General features: G+C 40.7%; 1 protein-coding gene across 3 annotated transcripts in view; it reads right to left on the bottom strand.

Annotated features, from left to right (window-relative positions):
• Positions 1 to 22,737, bottom strand: part of TSPAN5 (tetraspanin 5) — a 71,555-nt gene extending 48,818 nt beyond the window's left edge. For 2 of the 3 annotated variants that reach the window (XM_083367815.1, XM_083367814.1), the window contains exon 1: positions 22,016 to 22,737. In XM_083367815.1, coding sequence (XP_083223941.1) covers positions 22,016 to 22,096 — 81 coding nt within the window. In that variant the 5' untranslated portion in view covers positions 22,097 to 22,737. The remainder of the gene's footprint in view (positions 1 to 22,015) is intronic. The other variant, XM_083367816.1, reaches the window with a different exon arrangement.
• Between the last annotated feature and the right edge of the window lie 1,188 nt (positions 22,738 to 23,925).

The following is a 23,925-nucleotide window of genomic DNA, read 5'->3' as shown; positions in this document are numbered from 1 at the left end:
AGATGCATTCTACTGGCTCACTTTCTCTCTTCTCATAAAAGCATTGGATTGTCAAATATTTGCATGATACTAAAATTTGCCACTGGAATTCCCACAAATTATATTAAAAAGCCAAACACTTGGATAAGCATTCATTTAGCAAGCAATACTGAAGATTCTCTCTACTATAAACAATGTTTTTAGAGGGCTCATCAACATATCACTCTATTCAAGTTGATTCAAAAACAAGCCCTATAGTGGGTTTTATTAGCAATACTCATGCATAGGATTACCATAGTAATGTAGATGCACAGGAGTTTTAATATTTTATTGTTAGCCTGAGATAATGAATACTGAAGGAATTTTTTGTGGCATTTCACCCACACAGCAATGATCTGGACCAGTGGTCTACACGGAACAATGACTATCCTGTATGATCACAATTCATTCTTGGTTTTCTGCATATCCCATCCTTCCATCTGATGTAGCTATGAAAATCTGTTTTATTTCCTACATTTCTACAATTTTAACCTACGATCTTAGATAGTGCCTTAATGCATTTTACTTATTTTGTATTGTTTTTATTATGTAAATTCTGTAAGCCACCTAGAATCTGACACGTTTCAAACAGATGTATTTCATAAGTAAAATAAAAAGGGATATAAACAAGAACATCATTCTAACATATCTTACTATATAAGCAAATATCAAGAACATTTTAAATTACCTACTGTTAAGGATGTTAGAGGGTACTTCTATTTAGGGGGTTGGATTGTGTGGCCTAAATCGGGGTGGGGGTGGGGTGGGGTGGTCATACCTTTGGGTTCCACAATAACCTGTTCAATTTTCTCTTAACTATCGTATGCGGGGGAGAGAGAGAGATTTCTGCAATAGATTAAGGTGGTGGGAATTCTCCACAGGAGACAGAGTGGGAAACTTCTTGGTCTGAATCAATATTTTTCAAAGCTGGCAATTTTAAGATGTGTGAACTTCAACTCCCAGAATTCCCCAGCCAGCATAAATTCAGTGAGCTTAAATGGCCCCTTTAAAGTCCACGATTGTACTGTCACAAGGAATAGCAACAGGGAAACTGACTCAATCCAGAACTACTCAATAAATAAACACAGAACTGAAACGTACAAGGAATCTATATGCCACTAAAACTCTTTATGTTTATCACCTTTAATTGGCAAAAGGGAGCATCATAGGGCAAATGTTTTTCAACCAAGGTTACCTCAAAGGTGTTAACCAATTCAGTGGCGTAGCGTGGGGGGTGCAGGGGGGGCCGGCCGCACCAGGCGCAACATCTGGGGGGGCGCGCTCGCACTGAGCTGCTCAGGGAGCCCCAAGGGCTGCACAGAGTTGGCTTGGCTCCGCTCTCGAGCTGCTCTTTCTTGCAAAGCGAAATGAGTCCGGCAGGTGAGATGGGCGGCCACATAAACTGAATAAAATAAATAGAAGCGGCCAACTCTCCGCCCAGGCTCAGGCCAACCGCAAGCGCCCCGCAGGCGCCCTGGCAGGTTTGGCCGAGCGAAGACGGACCCGCTGGCCGGCCGGCCTAGCTTCGTGCGCATGCGTGGCTTTATTTAGCGGGGCTCACGTGCGAGCTTGAATGCAGCAGCTCTTGCAGGTCGGAGCCCCGCCCAGCCGCCCTCGAGAGGGACCCGGAAGCATCCTGCATGCGCGCGACTCTTCTTGGAAAGTCTACGCCGCTGCGGGGCGCGTCTTTTCAGCAGTGCCGTGACGTCACCGCCCACCCGCCCCTCTATTTCCGCTTCCGGTTGCCTTGCCCCGGGTGCTGACAACCCACGCTACGCCACTGAACCAATTGAATGCTCCCATTGGAATGAAATTTGGGGAAGCTGTGACTGCTTCAGCACTGCTAGGCTGCTCCTACTTCAGTGCCCCCATGGCACTGTTGTGGTCATGTGATTTGCCTTTTTAACTTCCCTGATAGCTTCTGAGCCATTAACACAATACCTGCCCCCCCAGCAGCCATTACCTGGCTGCTGGGAGGAGGAAGTAAAGGGAGAACAGGCTGGACAGGGGAGGGGAAAGGGGAAAGGGGGAAGAGAAGGGAAGGAGAAAGGAATATTTCTGATGCTCATTGCCAGTTTCCCACAAGAAAGTTCAATGGGGAAGTCAGTCCTGCTCTCCCTGCTTTTTGCCTATCTGTGGTCATTGTGTTTCTCTGTTTATTAACAAAGATTTATTATCATTTCAGAGATATTAAGGAAATATCTCTGAAATGATAATCCAATGGGTCACAAGTTTGTCTAGTGACTTGTTAAAATTTCTCTAGCTGCAAACAGGGGAAAAAAACCACGAGAAAAGAAGATAAGTTACTATGGAAAACTTTTACAATTTGCATGTGTAACCTGAGCAAGCATCTTAGCATTCTCTGTTTTTAATGTGGTTTTTACCCAAACTTCTTTTTTTATTTCTCCTAACTAGACCAATGTAAATAGTAAAGACATGGAATGACATGCTATAAGCATTGCTTGGATCCATGAATACACTACACTGGCTTCCTTGGGAAATGAATAGAGTGAGCATCTTCCATGTGAGTGTCTGTATTATTCACTTATTGTGATGAAAAAAATAAGGTAGATCTGATGCTTCTGATTTCAATGTTCACTTTAATCCTTAAAACACTTCTTGGACATGAAAACCAGAGGTCAAAAGAACTTCAGCTACTGTTTTTCTCTCATAATGACATTACTAAAAAAGGCCCAGACTTTCTATAGTCAATCAAAATTCAAAATGAAAATAATTCTTGTTTAACAATTCAGTGTAATATTGCATTGTGCTTTGTGAATCATAGGAACTACTACTATGGGATTATCTGCAGTAAATAATCCCATTCTTTGTCATTCTGCTTTCAGATAGCTCAGAAACATGAAACTGAATGAAAAAAAGTTTCATCAGATGTATTTTTATTCATTTGTAATTCTTTTGGGAATTACGTAAGTTCGGGTAGAAATTATGACCTAAACTATCATACATATCCAAGTATAAGATTGTTGAAATAAAGAGAGATAGAATAATGAACAAACATTATTTAAATTACAAACTCTGAAGCCATGTGTTACAATCTATACATATTTACATTTCTTCAGATTCTTCTTACTGCAAAGTTAAAATATGTTCTTCAGATTCTTCTTATTGAAAAGTGTTGTTTTTTCACACTTCCCAGTCTGAAGAAGATGGGTGTACTGTATGGCATTTACCAGAACAGACTGGAAATTTAAGCATAAGAACAAATTCAGAAATGCTGCCACAGCAAACCTTTATTACTTTCATAACTTTTGCAGGAGATGAACATTCTTCAAATACAATGCAAAGAAATCCACAGCAAATGATGTGTGGAAATGCTCCAACCCTTGATTCATTAAATCTGCTGTAACTCTGCTGCTGTTAAATAAATATCCTTTTTTTTTTCTCTGTCTTTTGTTAAATTAAGAGTTTCCATCCTATTTTTTCCTTAATAGCTTTTGGTCATTTTTCAAATCTCATTAAAAAGTTAATGTAAAGAGATTTGATATTTTGAAGAGGAAGGGTAAAACAATATAAGAGACATGTTGGTGAAACTTTCAGAAAGAGATTTATTGCCATGACCGGGTGAAGTTCTGACAGGAGTCTGCAGTAATTCTCCCCTGCCCTTTGGGAACATAGAAGAAAAGTCACCTCCTTGTCACCAAAGTCATAATTCCATGTATACGGCCCATAGATTTATAACAGCATATGTTGCCTTGTAATTCAGAAAGAATTGTACGAGGTGAGATTTGCATTAGCTTCCTATTATGTTCTAGGACAGGATCTGAAAATCTAAATCAGTAATATGATGACTGCCAACTTCTTGATGGTGTATGTATAACAAGTCTTTCTCCTTCCAGAAATCTTAGGAATGGTAGCCTTTCAAGCTGGCTTTAAGAACACATTGTTTAAGCTTTAGGCCACCCAACTTTAATCATCCACCATGTGTTTGGAAGAGACTGAAGGCTGCTACAAAAATCAAATATTTGAAGTGTGTCAGAATCCTGTAAAAACATCTGTTTTCTTATCGGTGTCCAAATTAAAACATCACCATTGGCCAGAACTGCCAGGTAACTCCCATCTAAAATTTGAAAGGGAATTATATGCTTATCAAGAGCAAAGCCAGGTTTATCCTTTTGAGTATGCAGACAAAGAGTTTCTGGCTTGCAGAAAGTTAATTTAAATATGAAACAGGAAGGTCCACAGGGTGCACAGAGTTGAAAGCAACAGTCTTTCTTTTAAACCATGTCATATCCAAGCAATACATTTGATTGTTTTTAAATGGAACAAGATGTAAGGTTTTACACTTAGCCTCACAATTGCCCCGGCATTACTCACGAATTTAAAAGAGCCAAAAGAAGCTCCTGAGCTGAAGTTTCAGCAAGCAAACAACTTTTATTTTGATCAAAATAGAGTTGGGTGGCCACATCTCACTTTGTGGCTGGTAGAGAGATGAAGGCAACAACCAGCAAAGATGTCTTCCACCTTTTCTACCTTTCCAGAACAAAGAGATCTGGTCTTGGTACTAGGAACCAAAAGGTACAGAAAAATAATCCCTAGATGATGACTCATACACAGCAACCCAGGCTCCACCATAACTTCTTTTCCCCCTCCCCTTACCATGCTCTTTTCACGTAAGCAATCACCTGTACCTAAAGCATGAAACATTTGCTCTTATATAACTAATTTCCCAATATAAAGCACCTACAAAACTGCTTGCACATAAACAAAGATGATTACAAAGTATCACTACTAATATCAACATTACTAACATCAACCTTAAGCATAATAAAATCCCTTCATTCCTTCCTTTTTAATATAAAAGCCGAATAGGCTTAGGGACTCTTGAAGAGGGGAATATAGTCAGAAGGTAAAGGTTTCAAAATCATTGCTTTAGCTGGTTTATCGTTATAGATAGGAGTGGCAGCAAAAGTTGGTCTAACAATAGAGTGGGTCTAACAATTCTCTAAATAAGTGAGATAAGACATGATAAACACAACAACCCTCCTAAGGACAAAACCACAATGAACAATATTCTTTGCCAGTTATCAAACATTCCCAAAAACCATCCTCCAACATCCAGTACTCCTGTCCATCTCTGGACAGGGACATGAGTCAACTTTTGCATTCTGTCAGTGATTTCTTTGACATATTCCTTATGTGTAATGTCGGACTGGGGTCTAATAATACAGTGTAGGGCCACAATGACAAAACAGAGGACCCATTTGGTCCTTTTCTTTCCAAGTCAAATGAAAATAAGAAGTGATGTCCTCTCAAGGTTCACATTTAAAAATGAAACAATTCTTTTGGGCCAGATCAATAAAAAAACGTGTCTTTGATACTGAGGGAATCTCAGTTGTGGTTTTCAGATCAACTTGGACCCATATTTGTATCTGGTTCAATTGATCGCAAGTTCAAATGATGCTGAAAAATCCATTGGTCTGGTTATCTTGAAGCACACCGGGTTGCAGGAATCCTTTGATTATGCCAGGTTGGGTAGGATGTGCAAACATATTTGGCATTTAATGAGTAGGCCTGTCTCCACACTTAGTCCATTTAGCTTGATTATAGTCAATAGCTTTACATGTATCAAAAAAAGTTTCTGGCACTTGTCCATAAGTCTCGTGTTATTTTTCCCCAAAAGCTAATGTCTGTATGTTCCTCCATATGTCCAGATTTAAGGTTGTTGGTTAAAGCTGCACTGTATTGACAAGAGCATAACAAGTGACCCTGTTGCCCCTTTGCAAGTGGAATATGTAGTCTTGTTAGAAACACAACTCCCTTTTCTTCATAAAGTATTGGGCCCATGGTCCTTCCTTCTACCAAAGAAGGTACGAGGGAAACAACAGTAGCAGAAGAAAAATATTGCAATACAAAGTCCAGGTTCCAGGAACACGATTTCCAGGATAGTCCAATTCATTGAGGTTTTTCTCGTACGTAGATGGAAACAGTTCAACAGGCGAGGCAGGTTGAAATTTTATTTGCAGGCCGTCCAGCAGCGGAGCTTGTCACTGGAGAGGGAATGATGGGACTTTCCATGGACTCATGCCTTGATTCCTTAAATCAGGAGGACTTGGCATGCTTGAGACCACTCAGGACTGGTATTTCTAGGTGACAGTTCTTTTTACCTGAACCCACTCTCCAGGAACAACAATGGGCAGAGACAGGTGGTAGGGCAGCCTGGGCCTGTACTGAGATAGAAGACAAAACCTGCGCCAGATTAAATATTGAGTAACTTCATACTCTTCCTCACTGACCTTCTTGAACCTTCATGTAACAAAAGTCTCCCATGCATCATTTGAAAGGGGCAAAGACAGCTTTCCAAATGAGGCCTATACTGAAATGGCCTCTCTGCCAAATTTTGCAAAGCTTTTTATTTACGGTACTTGTATTTATCACAGATTTGTTTAACTAAAATATAAATACAACCATACTTTTATTTTTTTTAATAGTTGCATCACAGTTTCTATTGTAGGAATGAGATAAACTGTGAACGAAGAATGGAATGACAAATACCATACAGATATTTCCACTTTTTCAACACAATTTGAAATTCACATTCTCCATGGCAAAAATCCCAGAAGTTTCTGATAAAGCAAACCAGTCTTTCATTTATTACACATTGCTTAGTACCATCAGCATGTCCCTTGAGACCCCCTTTTAGTGGCTGCTTCTGTGTTCTAGCTATTGCTTTTTTCTTTCTGTTCTTTTCTGTCTTTTCAACATCCGTCTCCCATCATGCAACATCCACCCCTCACTTTCTTCTACTTCCCATGTTTCTCTCTTTCCATATTTCTATAGTACATTCTTGTACCTTCAACAGTCTAAGGCTTGTGTTAAGGCATACAATTCACACATTTGAGCTGACCCCATTAGTGGCAGTCTCCCTGCTGCCAACAATTTTAATGCATGCAATTCACAAATCTGTGCAAACCAACTTAAAAACAACTTTCCTGTTTCTTCTATTATCCATTCCTTCCCTTCTCTTCTGCCACTCTGGCCTAACTTCTGTCTTTTCTACTTCCACAAGTACACATCTCCTATCAACTTTACATAAGCCAACTCTTTACCTTTACTATTAATGAATCCTCTACATTTCTCTTCTCCAAAGTATGCAAGACTCCATAAGCATACTTGAAGTCAGTGTATATATTCTCCTTCTCCCTTATTAACAACCTCAGAGCTTGCTGTAAGGCATAAAATCCACAGGTTAGAGCTGACCAAGGGAGGGAAATTCTCCCAGCTTCCACTCACATTTTCTTCCTCCCCATCTACTATCGCACCTTCATTATGTCCGTCTTTTTCTTTTTCTCTTTCCCAACTACTTTGCTATGAACAAGTGGTTACCTCCTTTCCACTTTCTGATTTAAAATTACCCACACTTAATAAGAAATGCTAATCACCAAGACTTCCCCAAATGTCAATTTTAGACAAAAATGCTACTGGCTGCCTAGTTTCCGAACAGTTTTGCATACAAATCGTTAGTCAAAACAACATAGCCATTCACAATCCTAAAAATCTTCTTAACTCCTTCCCTGTTCCAAACAATGACAGAATTCTGCCAGATATCACCCTCCATCAATGGGTCCTGCAACTCCACAAAAAACGTAATGAGATATTCTGAGCCACTGAAACAGTTTTATATCAAACTCTAGTATTGCTTTTAATATAAAGTGGTCAAATTCCAATTTAATCAGATTCCATTTAGATGGAAACAAATTTCCATTAAGTAGGTTAAAACTTACAAATCTAAGCAAAACAATTCAAAGTAATTTCTTTTGGTTGATGAATATATATATGTCTAACTAAAATTCAAAAGTTTTCCAAAAAAGATTGTCCAACAATTAATCTCTCTTCTTTCAAGTAACAAAATTGCAAGCTGAAACTGCAAGAGTGGGCATTAAATTTCACATCCACCACCCCCTTCCCTCAGACCAGAATTCTAAGCAGAGGAAAAAAACAGTTAAAATGACCAGCCTCCCCTCTTCTGGCTGTCTCTCTCACTCTTAAAAGTAATACAGCGGTGTGGGGGAAGAAAGAGACTGGAGAGGGGGGGAAAGGGAAAAGAAATTTTACAAAAATCTCACCACTAAAAAAAAATAGTTTGCTTTCCTTCACATGCATTTTCCATAAATTCCCTTACACATCCTTGCTATTGCTTTTCCATTTACAAAATAAAATCAGCAATTTACTGGTCCTTTCACAGCCTAGGATGGGGGTGGGCGTGAGTGGGTTTTGAGGGCTAACACACATATTTACACATCAGTAAATTAACTCAGGGGACGCGGTGGCTCAGTGGGTTAGGACGCTGAGCTTGTCGATCAGAAGGTCGGCAGTTTGGCGGGTCGAATCCCGAGTGCCGCGTAACAGAGTGAGCGCCTGTTACTCGTCCCAGCTTCTGCCAACCTAGCAGTTCAAAAGCACGTAAAAATGCAAGTAGAAAAATAGGGACCACTACAGTGGGAAGGTAACAGCGTTCCGTGCGCCTTTGGCGTCTAGTCATGCCGGCCACATGACCACGGAAGACGTCCTCGGACAAGCGCTGGCTCTTGGGCTTTGAAACGGAGATGAGCACCGGCCCCTAGAGTCGGAAACGACTAGCACACACGTGCGGGGGAACCTTTACCTTTTTAAATTAACTCATTCACATCCAACTGCTGGCATAAACAATTTCACATACAAAAATTTCATTTCATACTTTCTCCAGGCAAACCATATATTTTTAAATAAGGCCTTTTTGTTTGGTGTTATCAGAGGGGATTTTAACACTCTTCCAAGTCTTGGAAATAACACAGAACAACACAGACATATATACACAAATACTAGTAAAACAACATTCATTTTAGACATATGGCTTGTCCTGCAAGAAGCGAGAAAAATCATGAGGTGATTTCAACCAAACATGGTTTTTATAGGGCCCTTTAACCATCTCCCATTTTTCTTACCATTTCAAGTCCAAGCTTAATGTTCCAAATGTCCAAACATATATAAAACGAAACAAAACACACATCAATTTGGAATTTGAGAGCAAAACAGGCCTTCCCTTTTAATTAAAAGTAGGGGAACATTTATGGTTACTTCCAATTTATCCCACCAACTTCAAAAGACAGTGGGGAAAGACTAAAAGGAATATTGAACCTGGGGTCTTTTGCAGGTGTGAAGAGGTAGGGAAAAAGTAGCAGCCTCCTCTCCTCACATCCCACAAAAGGGAGTTGAATAGTCCAAAGAGTCAGATTAAAAGAAAAAAGAAAGAAAAAAACTTCCTTTCATTTCCTTGAATCTTTTCTTTTCTTCCGTGGCTTTAGCTGTTATCAGATAAACTAGCCAACCCGAGGTTTACAAAGATTTTCAAAGTTGCCTTCTTGAAGATGATTTTTACTGCTATACAGCAACAACAACAACAACAACCAAAAAAAAAGCACCACCAGACTCAGAGCCACTTGAGGGTTCAAAACCTCAGAATTGTTCAAAACAAAATTGCAGTGGAGTACATTTTGATTTATTTCTTTAAATTACTCTGACGATTCCCCATATTTTTTTCTTTTTTCTTTTTCTTCTTCAACATAGTTTCTCGGCTTCCTCCCTTTTCACTTAGTTAATTTATAATTTAGTAATTAATTTTTTTCTGGAGGACCAGTCGAGGAGATCAGCTCCCTAGCTTATTTCAAAATTACCAAACCTCTGCAAAAAAATTACATTCCAATTCAATTACTTTCCTTAAATCACTCTCTATCCTGTATTATAAGACAGTTTCTCAGCTTCCTCTTTTCTTACTCATGTATTCATTTAGTTTTATGCTTATCTCTAGAGGACAAGTCGGAGCGATCAACCTCCTGTCTTATTCCAGGATTTCCAAAGCTTTTTTATCTCTTTTACTTACCAAGGTGCCTGTTGCAATTTCTCCCTTTCTCCCGTCAGTGGAGAAGCATGAAACCTCGTTGAATTCAGACATTCAGTTTCCTCAGACATGGATACACCGGCAAAGATGAAGCACAGGAGTCTTCTGGGTCAAATGCCCAGGAGCGCTCTAAGACTCACGCTTCAGTCGCTGTAGGTTTCCTCCCTCTGAGAAATGAAAGCTTCTTTGGGATCCTAACAAGGATCTCCAGATGTGGGGGGGGGAAGTCTTTGAAGCTTGCCCCCACGTTTGGGTGCCAGGATGTAAGGTTTTACATTTAACCTCACAATTGCCCCAGCATTACTCAGGAATTTAAAAGAGCCAAAAGAAACTCCTGAGCTGAGGTTTCAGCAAGCAAACAACTTTTATTTTGATCAAAATAGAGTTGGGTGGGCACATCTCTCTTCGTGGCTGGTAGAGAGATAAAGGTAATAAACAGCAAAGATGTCTTCCACCTTTTATACCTTTCCAGAACAAAGAGATCTGGTCTTGGTAAGGTAAAGGTAAAGGTTCCCCCGCACATGCGTGCTAGTCATTTCCAACTCTAGGGGCCGGTGCTCATCTCCATTTCAGAGCCAAAGAGCCAGTGTTTGTCCGAGGACGTCTCCGTGGTCCTGTGGCCGGCATGACTAGATGCCAAAGGCGCACAGCACGCTGTTACCTTCCCACCGTAGTGGTCCCTATTTTACTACTTGCATTTTTACGTGCTTTCGAACTGCTAGGTTGGCAGAAGCTGGGACGAGTAACAGGCACTCACTCTGTTATGCGGCACTCGGGATTCGACCTGCCAAACTGCCGACCTTCTGATCGACAAGCTCAGCATCCTAATCCACTGAGCCACCGCGTCCCTTCCTGGTCTTGGTACTAGAAACCAAAAGGTACAGAAAAATAATTCCTAGATGATGACTCATACACAACAACCCAGGCACCACCACAGCTCCTTTTCCCCCTCCCCTTACCATGCTCTTTTCATGTAAGCAATCACCTGTATCGAAAGCATGAAACATTTGCTTTTATATAACTAATTTCCCAATATAAAGCACCTACAAAACTGTTGCACATAAACAAAGATGATTACAAAGTATCACTACTAATATTAATATTACTAACATCAACCTTAAGCATAATAAAATCCCTTCATTCATATATATATATGTGTGTGTTTGTGTGTGTGTAAGCGGATTGGTTGGCTGTGATGTTACATCATGATTGGTTGATGGGGTTATTGTTAGGGGATTAGTTGGCTGATTTATAACATCCTGTGTGACTGAGATGTAGGCTATAGTATTTTCTCCTCCTGAGTGATTTCCATCTTCTGTATATATCTTAAAATTTTAATAAGTTTTAGGATACTCAACTTCTTCCATTTTGGACTTAATTGAAATTGTGCTTTCAAATTCCTTTTTGAGGAATTTCCACCTATCGTGCTTCTCTTCTTCCTGGTTCCTTTTGAGACAGAATCCTTACAGATTAGCACACTGCTTATTAAAATCAATTTTACTTTTGCTTACTATCAAATTCTAGAAGTACACTGCCACTCACCTGTTCTTGGGGGAATTAGCTTAAGAAATCTGTTTCAAAGCTATAATCAACCCGTACCTTTAGTAAGAGTATCCTCTCCAAAACCATGTTATCATCCACTACACTAGAAAGGTGTGAATCTATTAACAATTTCTTACTCCTGTTTACAGCAGTACACAAGTACAGCATCAAGAAAGCATGCAAGTTAGATTGACTGAGAACTTTCAACCCCATTAAGTTGCAGTTGGGGAAAATAAAGAGTTAAAACAAATTCTTCTTCCCTCAGTAGGCTTCTCCCAAGGTCATCTGACTTCTCTTGATTTATTTGTTACTCTTATTTGTAATTCCCAATTTTATTTCAATTTTTTTGCATCAACTTCTGGAAGTCATTTTGTGAGGAGAGAGTTCTCTAGGGCAATGTATAAGAAAAGAACATACAGTATATGAGAAGCCCAGTAGTTTAGGGAGATATTAGTAAAGACACAAGAAACCTCTTGATAGTTTTCAGTCCAAGAAAACCTTCCTAACATTTAGTTAAAGCCAGTATCAGAGGCAGCATTATGCTTTTCCCCAGAGTTTACAATAGTGCCTGGCAGGAATAGAAGACAGAGGTATCTGAAGACTGGTAGGGGCTGATTGATTAGAAAGAAGACATTCTTTTCCTCCATGGATAGCCAAATTGAGACAAGAGACCTATTATGTACGGCTGCTCTCCATGTATACTATGTATGGATTTCTTAAGATACCAACAATCCTAGTTGTGTTTCTTCTCCCAGCCTTTTCCGCAAAGTATTTGGGACTCTGGAGTTTCCTAATGAAGCCCAATTGGGTTGATTTCCCATGCCACACTAGCTTGGACTATGGTTGTTTGCTTTTGATTTAGCACAGTCTGTGAATTCAGACTAAAATCCTCAGCCAGGATTTCTGGCTCAGCCCTGTAACCTAAATCAAACAACATTCTAAATCGTTATGTGGCTTGATTACTTCTGGTATACCACCATATTGTGCAAAGCCAACCAACTATTATTTCTTCAGTACTCTGTGGCTAGAAAATCCAGGATTACAAGTCACTGTGTAAATGTAGGGAATTTTATACCAATTTTACAAATATCGAACAGAGGGTCAAAGTTGTCTTATTAAAAGTACTAGCAAAATTCAAAATGAAAAAGTCTTCCTGATTCATAGCATTTGTACACATTTCATTTATTGGTGGAAAAACAACTCCTTTATTGTATTTTCTTTTCTTTTGGATTTCCCTTCACATCAGAAACATTAGTTGTATACAGGGCATTATCTGCCAAAGCAAACAACTGCCTCCTCCTTCAGCAAGAAAATCAAACTCATTCCACTGATTCCAAAAAAACAGGAAGATGAATCCTTCTTCCAGGAACCCTTTATCTGGCAACACTTCTCTACTATGCTGCCTGCACATCTACGTTTGTTCTTCATCTATTTCAGCAAATTATTAAAGAATTGGCTATGCCACTTTTGAGGCCTTTTCACATTTTTTCCACACTGGATGAAAACTAAATCAACTTGAAAGTGCAAGCTGTCACACCAAGAAACTCACACTTAACATCAGTGGGTGCTGCCTGCAAATAAAGACTGCACAGATGGGGCCCTGAATGCTACAAAAAGTGGGGAGTGTGAACTTTTGGAGAAGTAAAAGTGCTGCCAAAGCCAAGCATGAAGCACACTTATAGATTTGCACACTGCTAATATTCTTCTCTATGGTGATTCTCAGTCATCCAGGTGATGGTTATCCTAAAGTTGCTTTTTTTTTTTTGGAGGCAACTGGACTTTCTTGTTTTTCTTTGAAGACATTTTGCTTCTCCTCCAAGAAGCTTCTTCAGCTCTGACTGGATGGTGGGGAATGGAAGGATTAGATGTTTCTTGGATGAGAAGAGAAACGTCTTCAAAGAAAAACAAGAAAGTCCACTTGCCTCTTGAAAAAACGCCTTTGGGTGCTAATATTCTTCTTTTTTTAGGATACAGAAACAGCAATCAAGAGATATGGCCCAAACTAGCCCTTGATAGAGTTGCAATGATGGTCTTGGAAACTATATTCAAATGCCACAGTATGTCTAAACCTACAAAGAACAGGACTATGCAGATTCTTTTTTTCTACTTTGAAACACTCCACAGAAGTGAAAGCTCGATTCTGAATCAGCAGCAATATATATTGACTATTGGAGCTTTTGAAATCTAGTGTTTGAGGAGACTCCGGAGAGTACTGTGGACAACCAAGAAAATAAGCAAATGGATCACAGGATCAATCAAGACTTTGTACTTGAGATACAAATGACTAGGCTCAAATATCATATTTTGGACACATTATGCAAATACCTAGTTCCGTGGTGGCGAACCTATGGCATGCGTGCCACAGGTGCCACATGCAGAGCCCTCTCTATGGGCACCCGTGGCGTTGCCCGAGTCCTAGGCCTTCATCTGGGTTTTATAAAACCTTTTCGCTTAAGGCCACCGCTGCCGCATGCAAGAAAAAAAAAGGTTCAATCGACTTCAGCTTCTTGTGGGGAAAAAAAAGATCTTGCAAAGTTGGAGTTGATTGATTGAACTTTTTAGTCCCACCCAGTCTGCCGTTACCACCGCGGCCACGCCCACCCAATGAGCCACGCCCACCTGGCACCCGACAATACATAAGTGGATTTTGGGTTGCAGTTTGGGCACACGGTCTCTAAAAGGTTCGCCATCACTGACCTAGTTCTATTGAGAAGCCTACAATGCTGGGAAAGGTGGAGAACAAGAGAAGAAGAAAAATAGCAACAAGTTGAATAGACTCAATTACAGCAGTGATGGGTGCATTTCAGGTGGAAGAGCTGAAGGACAAATTTGGGAACAGTATGCCTTGAAGAATTTATAAACCCAATCAGTGTGGCTTTAAAATTATGATTTAGAAGGTTGGAAAAACCCAGTCATTTTTGTGGTTTATGGAAGAGGGGGAGAGAAGCAGTATAACACTGTCAGGTTGAAGACTACCTCAGGATTGGGTGGTTTATCATGAAAATGACTTATGCACAGGATCATTTGGGGAGAGAGTTTAAGAATTTTAATGGACAAAATCAATGTGTTAAGGATCTAAAAGGCTTTAGAATTTGTATGTCCTTTAAAATTCTCCCAACCCCACAACATGTTTAAGAAAAGAAGTCCATATTTGGTGCTACCTAATTAGGAGAAAAATACAGTAAATACTGACAAGCCAGTAATAAACCATGACTTTAATATTAGTCCATCTGCAAAATGTAAAAATGGAATAATTTGATCTTTAGAATTATTTCTATTAATGAAGTCATCTTTGCCATAGACAGGAGCCAAACAAGGAACTTCAGATCTATACCAAGAAAGTGCCTTCATACTTTTGTATACCTCTTGTGGGATCTGTGCAAGAAAAATCAAGAAAGGTAGAAGGGATTTAACTCCAGAACTTCTGCAAGATCATTTCAGAGTATTTTCCTATGCTGCCCTAAGAGTAGCAGTTGAATGTTTAAATCCTCTAGGAAGCTTTCAATGTGCAAGAACCTAAAATCACAATAAGGAATGGCAGACAAATTAGGATACACACCTGTAAATCTTCAGATTTCAGCCATTGCATTTCCCAGCTCTTAAAATCCAGGGCACATAAATCTTACACCAGGGAAGCTGCCAAGTAAACTGCTGTTACCATAGATTCCCATTTGCCACTAATGAATTGCCTCCAGTCGCCGTCTAAGTCCAGCATGCAGTTTATAACTAGAGATAAATATATCAGCTGCCACTCGATACAACAACCAAACCAGGGGAAATTAACATGTGCAACCTCCATGATCATAACAAAGTGACAGGTTGGACCTTTCAGTATGCTTTGAATAATAAAACATTGGACTGTATATATCTTGCACTAAAGAATAACATTAGTTGTTTTTCCCCACTCTCTACATTCAAATGTTGTACCAAGAGACATTTAGCACCCTGCCCTGTTAAACTATGCACTTTGTATAACTCACTTCACTGCATGATTTAATCTTAAAAATTTTGCTACTGCACTTTAAGGCTATTAAGCAAATCTCCAAAGCTATGCACACAATGTTTTGTTGTAGATCCTTAAGGTATTGACTTGGACAAATTGATGCCTTGCAGATGTATGGTGAGGCTACATTAGAGTTTTAACCATTGTATTCTCTTTTATGGGTATATTTCAGAAGTCACTATGTGCTACAACAGGTACAGAAGTTCATGAATTTATCAAAAAGACCCACTTCTTTCTAATGAGCTGTTCAGAGCATGAGCTTGGTTCCCCAAAGGAATAGGGGGAGGTAGGGCTGCTAGGCTGGCAAAAGAAGACACCGCCATAGAAAACAAGGCACGTCTATGAGAGAATGGAGGAAATGCAGTGGCTGGCAACCTTAAAATGGATCTAGATAAGCTGTTGAAGATTAGGTGTTTTACTAATGAGCAATGCTGGCTGGTGATTCTGAGATGTGCTGAGCAGTTTTGATCCATGTCAGGAATGTCAGAAGAATTTAGAGAAGCAAGCTGAAGAGGACCAGCATGTCATACAATCTACCTGGTGGAGTATGACCCCAGTGAATTCAGAAGAGAGAGGAGACACCATGTTCTATCAGCCTGAAACAGGTGTGCCAGCCAGTACCATTAAATAATTTCTCAACTCAAAACAAATAATTTCTCAACTCAAAACAGAAAAAGTTAAGAGCTGTATACACACATATTAAACCCAAATTACAAAGTACATACTATGCCAGACATGTCAAACACAAGGCCCGGGGGCCAGATCCGGCCCGCAAAGTGGTTTCATGTGGCCCGCGAAGCCATCCTGGAAACAGTGAGGGAACGGCCCCCACGGCCTTGGCCCTGGCCCAGAGACCCTCCTTCCACCAGAGACCCTCAGATCTGTCCCACTCCTGCCCAGGCCCCCATAGGCACCCTTGATGCTAACGATGTAGAGCTATGCACGCCTGCCCAGTAGGCCACATGCACTCTAGCCACGCCCACCCAGGCCATACCCACCAGGCCCCCTGAGGGCAACTGCAATGCTGATGCGGCCCTCAATGAAATTGAGTTTGACACCCCTGTACTATGCCATTAGAGATCACTCAAACTGCATAACATTAACTGAGAAATAAAGGACTCTTTACCATTCATTTTAAATTTCACACTGTAGGGGTTTTTTGTCTTCCTTTCCTGCTGCTTATCAGTAAAAAAAATTATGAGAAGAATGGACAGCTAGACTTGGCTTCTTAAATGTAAGTCACCTTGCTAAGGAATGTTACTGAAATGGAAAATAGATGTGGTTTGTCTTAACTATACAGCAAAATATATATTCAAGAAGTGTTCTGCAGTATGTCTTTCATCAAATCCTGAAAGCTGATAAAAAAAACTGTAACCATGTTATTTGTCACAGAAGGGCAGACAACCTATTTTCCAAAGCACCTGAGGGGAAGACAAGATGTAAAGGATGGAAATTTATCAAAGAAAGAAGCAACCTAGAACTAAGGAGAAATTTTGTGACAGAACAATTAATCAGTGGAACAACCTGCCTCCAGAAGCTGTGAATGCTCCATCAATAGACATTTTTAAGAAGAGATTGGACAGCAATTTGTCTGGAATGGTATAGGGCAGGAGGTTAGACTAGAAGACCTCCAAGATCCCTTCCAACTCTGCTATTCTGTATTCCTTATTTTTATTTCATGGTTTACCCAATTCAGCTGAAATTTACGAAGTAGATGAACAATTGCATTGCCACTAAGAATGTCGATTGCAACTTCCCAAATCAAATGTAATTATTCTAATCTCTGTTATTAAAATATATTTCAATGTAAGCAAGTACTATTATTAACTGGTCTACAGAAAAGTATTAGGAATTTTTCCTAATTAGTTTCTCTAAGATAGTTGTTTTTTTTGCTAGAAAAGGCAGAAAGAAAACCCATATTAGCTTCTGAAAATATTTGGCTGGTACAAAAATGCAAGTCTTCTGCAGTGATCTTTTAAAAAAATTTCTAAAATTTCTAAAAATTTCTGCAGAGCCTCCTAAGCTAACATCCTACAAATAGTCCTTGACTTACAACCATTCAAATGTGTTGTATAGTTACAACAGCACTTTAAAAAATTACTTATGAATGGTCCTCAGACTTACAACTATTGCAGCTTCCCCCAGTCATGTGATCAAAATTTGGGCACTTGGCAACTGGCATGTTCTACAACAGTTGCAGTATCCCAAGGTTACATGATCATCATTTTCAACCTTCCCAGCAAGTTTCAACAAGCAAAGTCAATTGGGGAAGCTGGGTTCACTTATCAACCACATGATCCACTTAACTGGGACAAAAAAGGGGTCATAAAGTTGGTTGTGACTCATTTAACCACCACCTTGCTTAGCAACAGAAATTCTGGTCCCAATTGTGGTTGCAAGACATGCCCGTTTTTCAGCAGTCAGCGTTGACTGACATGGGAAATGACAATTACAATTAAACTCCTCCTTTTCCCAAACAGGTCTATGCTTGGTCTTCCTCTCCATTATAAATGCAACTTTTTTCTTCTCTAAGCAAATTTTAAACATAATGCACTAAAAATATAAAATATAAAGGTTCAAATTCTATGTTAAATATATTATGCACTTACAAAGAAAATTTAATTTAAATTAAAAGGGCAACCTACTTCAATCACTAGAAAACAGGTAAAACTAGAAAATGCAATTGTGATTCAATCCACATACTATGGACATGTCACCTGATTCTGCTGCCAAAATAAAACCCTTTCCTGCTTTTAGGTAGGTTTTTAATCACAAAATTTATTCCTTGTACATACCAGTCTAATTTTTCTAGTAGTTGGACATACAAACAAAACCTCTAATCATGTTTTCAGCATGGAGGCAAGTAAGTTGAGGTGAATGCAATCCTCTCACTAATGCAATTATTTTAAGGCTTTAAAGGGAGTATTATTAATACAAGCATAGCATGTTCCAACTTGTGAAGTCTACACAAGCATTTCAGTTTGGGATTAAATGTACTTATTCAAATGTGTCATTGCCTCTACAGATATAATCATCCTAGGACTTTCAAAACAAGCCAACATGCAGGAAGACAGCTCAGGCCACAGTCATGGCAACATTCATGATGACTTGTCTCTAACTCATACGTTACAGAATCAGATTTATAAGTTTACGTGCTAATAATGCTCAAGCAAATGATACATGTAAAAGTAAATCTAAATATTTACACTAGCCTTGGGTTAAATGCAAATAAAATTTGCATATAAAATGTATTGTGCATTTAACAAGCCTGCAGAATGCAGATGAAATTTATGCTAATATAACAGAGACTCTTTGTTAGCTTTGTAATTTACATTCTCATCCATTCCCTGACATCAAAACAGCTAAGCCAATCAGAAAGTGATTTTGCAGCCTATCAGTAACATTTTAGCAGATTAGGAACTATAAATAGCCAGATTATTTTTTCCCCTTCCCATTCAATCATGTCTGATTCTTGGAAACCATCTGGATATATCCTTGAAGTTTTTTTGGCAGGTTTTTCAGAAATGGGTTTGCTATTGCCTCATTCCCAGGACTAAGAGAGAGTGACTGGCCCAAAGTCACCCAGCTGATTTTGTGCCTAAGACTGACTAGAACTCCATAGTCTCCCAGTTTCTAGCCTGATGCCTTAAATGCTACACCAAACTGGCTCTCAGATGATACTTGCTGATCATGTATTAATGGAGTACAAGTGTAAGATTTAGAAGTATAGGTGATCCTTGTTTAATGTCCATTTGCTCAGTGACTGTTCCACCTTGCAACAATTCTGATCGGGTTAATACTAGGTTAAGGACAGGATCATCATGGAGAAAAATCCATTTATGTGGTTGCTAAGAGTTAACACCAAGTTGATGGCACATAATCAAAATTCAAGAGTATTTTCTCAGAATGGGACTAGGTTTCTTCTAAATTCACCACTTTCTTCAGAATGCAATTGCACAGATACACACACTTACAAGGTTACAACCAATGATCCAGACGTCCTTTAAAAATAATTTCCAACTCAATCTAGGACATTTTTAAATACAGTCATATCAGAATACTAATTTAAGGCAGGGTTGATAGCATAGATAATACTATTCTTCAAAGCTGATGTAAACAGTAACAACAAAACTTTTACACATTTGGAAATCTTTTGATAAATCCAGTGTGGTTTTCACAAGACAAGAGTCCCAGGCTTGTAGCAAAATCATGTATTTCTCTGCCTTTATAGGAGCATATACAAACTTAGCCTTTATTTTCCAGGATGAGACCACTAACAAGCAAGAATCTTGCAATATCAAAATGTTCACATTTACAAAAGCAAAAGCTTTTCTGGACAAGAGCCCAGATTGTTACATGATTGAAGGTTTTTTCTCAATGGGCAGACTGAATAACAACATTAGCACCTTTCTCTTGTCTTAGGCCACTGGTTACATTTCCATTAAGTTTTGACCAGAATGCCAAAACTAATCAAAGCTTGGCACTTCCTTCATTTCAATATGTAATAACAGAGGGGAATGGCTTTTAATGAATTTTCCCATATAGCAGTGGAAGACTTTGTCCAGATTGCTTTCACAGTCATTCAGATGCAATTCTGTGTACCTTTACTATGTATGATTACTTAATGCAAAATCTATTTCCTTGATGTAATGCACCAACCACTAGCAGATTTCATGGAATATGGTCTTCTACAAGCCAAGTACCCTGAACAAAACATTATTTATTACAATTGATTTTGGCACACTTTCCCAACCTAAGGGTCTCCAGATATGGTGTACATTCTCCCCCCCCCCCCGCAGGAATATTTTCAGTCCAGCCCACCCAAAATTCAAAGTCTAAAAAAAATGGTCCAATATGTATACCATCAACCAACATCCAAGTTCTGACATTTTGCATGAACTGTCTCTTCTCCTAGCAACCCAATTTAGGAAACAATAATGGGAAAATATGTTTTTAATTTTATTTTTGATATTTGTAAATGTAAGGAGGTAGTCAAAACCATCATAAATCAAGAACAAGCAGGAGAGAAAGTAGGGGAAAAGTACTGTGATATTTCAGCACACAGCACCAATTTATCATACAGCCAGAAAGCCAATTAAAGGAGGTTAGACAGGAGGGTAATAAGCTTGGCATACATCTGATTTCCCAACCCGGCATCCTCCAGATATAACACTAGTTTAAATTTATGGCGGCCCAACTCTCAATGACTCTGATCAACTACAAATCTCAGATTCACAATTTCCAACCAACATAATTTCCCAGAGGTCCAATAAGATTATCCATGTGAAGGTGCTTAGTGGACTCTGAGACCGCTTGTTTGCTTGCATTATCATTATCCAACAAGGTAAGACCACCAATGCTAAGATTATCAAGCACACCTGGAGGGTGCCAGGTGGATAAATATCCACTGCCTGAAAAAAAGTTTACTCAAAAAAAAATGCTCCCTCTAATCTTGCCTTATTCTAGACCAAGGGTAGGCAACCTCGGCTCTTTTATGACTCATGGACTTCAACTCCCAGAATTCCTGAGCCAGCCAAGCTGGCTCAGGAATTCTGGGAGTTGAAGTCCATGAGTCATAAAAGAGCCGAGGTTGCCTAGCCCTGTTCTAGACACACATAAACATGTAGCGGCTTCGTAAGTTGCGTTCCCTTCTCCGGCTCTTCCGTGGAAATTAGAAGAAACCCAACAAAGCCTCTTTTTCACTTCTCTACGCATTGCATAATCCTTTTTTAAGACCACAGTTTCTCTAGGGCTTCTGGATAAAGAGTAGAATGTTGCTTTCTTACAGGCGTATTTGGAAATAAATAATCACTGGAAGCAACGAAGGCCTAAAATAGGGGAGAAGGCCCACACCTTACCACCGGGTCTACCTGGTCCAAAAGGACAAGGCACTGCTTTCAAAAAACCCTCAGGGAAGAGGAGACCAGGCAGTCACGAAAAGCAAATCCAGGATTTCGAAGGGAAATAAAAGGCTCCATGAAACTGTCCAGATTTCCTAGGGCAGGGGTAGGCAACCTCGGCTCTTTTAGGACTCATGGACTTCAACTCCCAGAATTCCTGAGCCAGCATAGCTGGCTCAGGAATTCTGGGAGTTGAAGTCCATGAGTCCTAAAAGAGCCGAGGTTGCCTACCCCTGTCCTAGGGCGACCTTAGCCCCGTTCTGCCCGTAGACAAAGACACCCACACCCACACAAACACACACACACACACAAACGCCTTCAACCTGCCAGGGGCGATTCATGGGGGCTCCACGGCCCCGCGCGTTTGCTCTCGCTCTCCCTCCGCGCAGATCTACCCTTCCCCGCAGAAGCCGCACCATCCCGCACAGCTCCCTCGACCAGAAGAAATAATAATAACAATAATAACAATAATAACAATAATAACAATAATAACAATAATAACAATAACAACAACAACAACAACAATAATAATAACAATAATAATAACAATAATAATAACAATAATAATAACAATAATAATAATAATAATAATAATAATAATAATAATAATAATAATAATAATAATAATAATAATAATAATAAAAATGAACGCCTTACCCAGAAGATGACGTTGAAGCCGAAGATGAAATATTTGATGCAGCAGCTCACTTCGGGGCCTTTATAATGCTTTCCGGACATCCTCGGGGCTCATGAAGGCAGCTGTGACCCGCGAGCAGCGCCGTTGGCCGGGAAAGGCGGGGAGAAAGGCTCGGGGGCAGCGCGGGCGAAGGCGCAAAGCAGCCGGGAGCGGGCAGCGCTGGGGGGGGGGGGCGGCAGATTAGAGGCGGCCGGCCGATTGCTAGCGCGCTCGCTCGGCTGCTCGCCGCCCGCTAGCGCGCAGGAGGCAGCGGAGGAAACCCGCGTCGTCGTCGCGGTCGTCGCCGTCGCCGCTGCCGCCGCTGCTGCCGCCTGCCTCCGCGCATCGAGGAGGCCGAGCGGCAGCGGGAGAGCGCGGAGCTCCTCCTCAGCCGCGGGAAGCGGCTGCCAGCGATGCCCTCAGGCGGAGGAGAGGTTGCGAGCGGAGGCTCGACCGCCCCCCCCCCCGCCCTCAGGAGCCGCGAAACGCTCGCCGCCCCTTTTGACACCGCCGAGCCTCCTCCCACCGCGAGCGCCTCTTCCTCCTCGCCAGAAGCGCCGTCGCACGCCCAGGGGGGGAAGGGGGGAGGCCGGCGACTGGCTGGGCCCGCTTTAATGGAGAGGCGTCCTCGCCAATCCGGCGCGGCACGGAGGTCCAGCTGGCGGCGGAGCAGCTGAATCGGGGTCTCTCCGCCCCGCGGTTGAACGAGATGGCGGCGGGAGGCGGGGGAAGGGGGGCGGGAAAGCTGCTGGAATCCCGGGCCGGGGTAGCCTTGCTGCGGATAGGTTGGTGCAACGGGCCGAGCCGTAGCTTGCTTGAACGTGCTTGCGGTTTAAGCCAGGATTAGCTCTGCTCATTGGCCCGCTGAGGCACCAAGCAGGGTTTCTCGATCCTCAAAAAGGGGATCCGCTCCATGCAGGGCGTTCAAAAGCGACACGCGCAAGCAGCCTTCCCTTTCCTAACTGAGCAACGCTACGCAGGGCGCACAAAGGGAGCGAGAAACGGAATAATGAAAGGCGTGAAATGAGAAAACGTAGCTAAAGGAAGAGCCGGATCGTCTTTATGTACCTTTTCTAGGTGCTTATTTCCAACGCGGTCGTACACGCCTCATGTCCGGCATTTTATTATTTGCGTCTCGGGTCCTTTTTAGTTCTTCAGGATCTCGTCAGTTCCATTTATTCCAGCCGGGTTTTCGTAGAGGTCATCTTTTCTCCCAGATCATTTAGATAGATTCGCTTTGTGATTTAATCATCATTCATTCGCTCTCTGTAACTAAACCACTTCGGCGTTCTGGTGACTAGGTTTTTGTTATTCAGTCTACATTTGTGCGGCGTCCCTTCATTTTTGGAGAACCCCTTTCCTACAACGTTGGTTAGGCGTGTTTCTCCTGAAATCACTCCCCTGTAACAAAGTGAACAGAAGCTTGCTCTAATACACGCCTATTCAGTTTATTTTAACAAATGTTCCTCCTTCACAACGTTGTGTGAGGGAGATGGGCGGTTTTAAAATTTAATAAAATGAAATAAATTATCATTAATTTGCATACTTTCCCAACTTTGGTTCACATTCTAAAAATAGTTTAGCATGAAGTGCAAATAAATCCAAATCGACCTCACCTGGACCTTGTTATGTGGACAAGAGGGCCAAATCAGCTTGAAGAATTGGGATCTTTGGGGAAATAATAATTGGGGCTCTTATAATGATGGGATGCTCATCCTGCCTTTTCAAATATCTTTCAGGTATATTCTCAAAGCAGTTACTTTAACAAAAATAAAATCATAACATTCTGGATGCACTCAGGAGAAATGGATAGGATTGTGCTATCAGAAAATAAGAAAACTCATTAAGGTCTGGAAGAAAAGAGCATGCCCAATTAAGATTACAATAGTGG

Source organism: Vipera ursinii (genome assembly GCF_947247035.1).
Source record: "Vipera ursinii genome assembly, chromosome: 7".
NCBI lineage: Eukaryota > Metazoa > Chordata > Lepidosauria > Squamata > Viperidae > Vipera > Vipera ursinii.
Note: the sequence above shows the minus strand (reverse complement) of the source record. Positions and strands in the feature narration are given on the sequence as shown.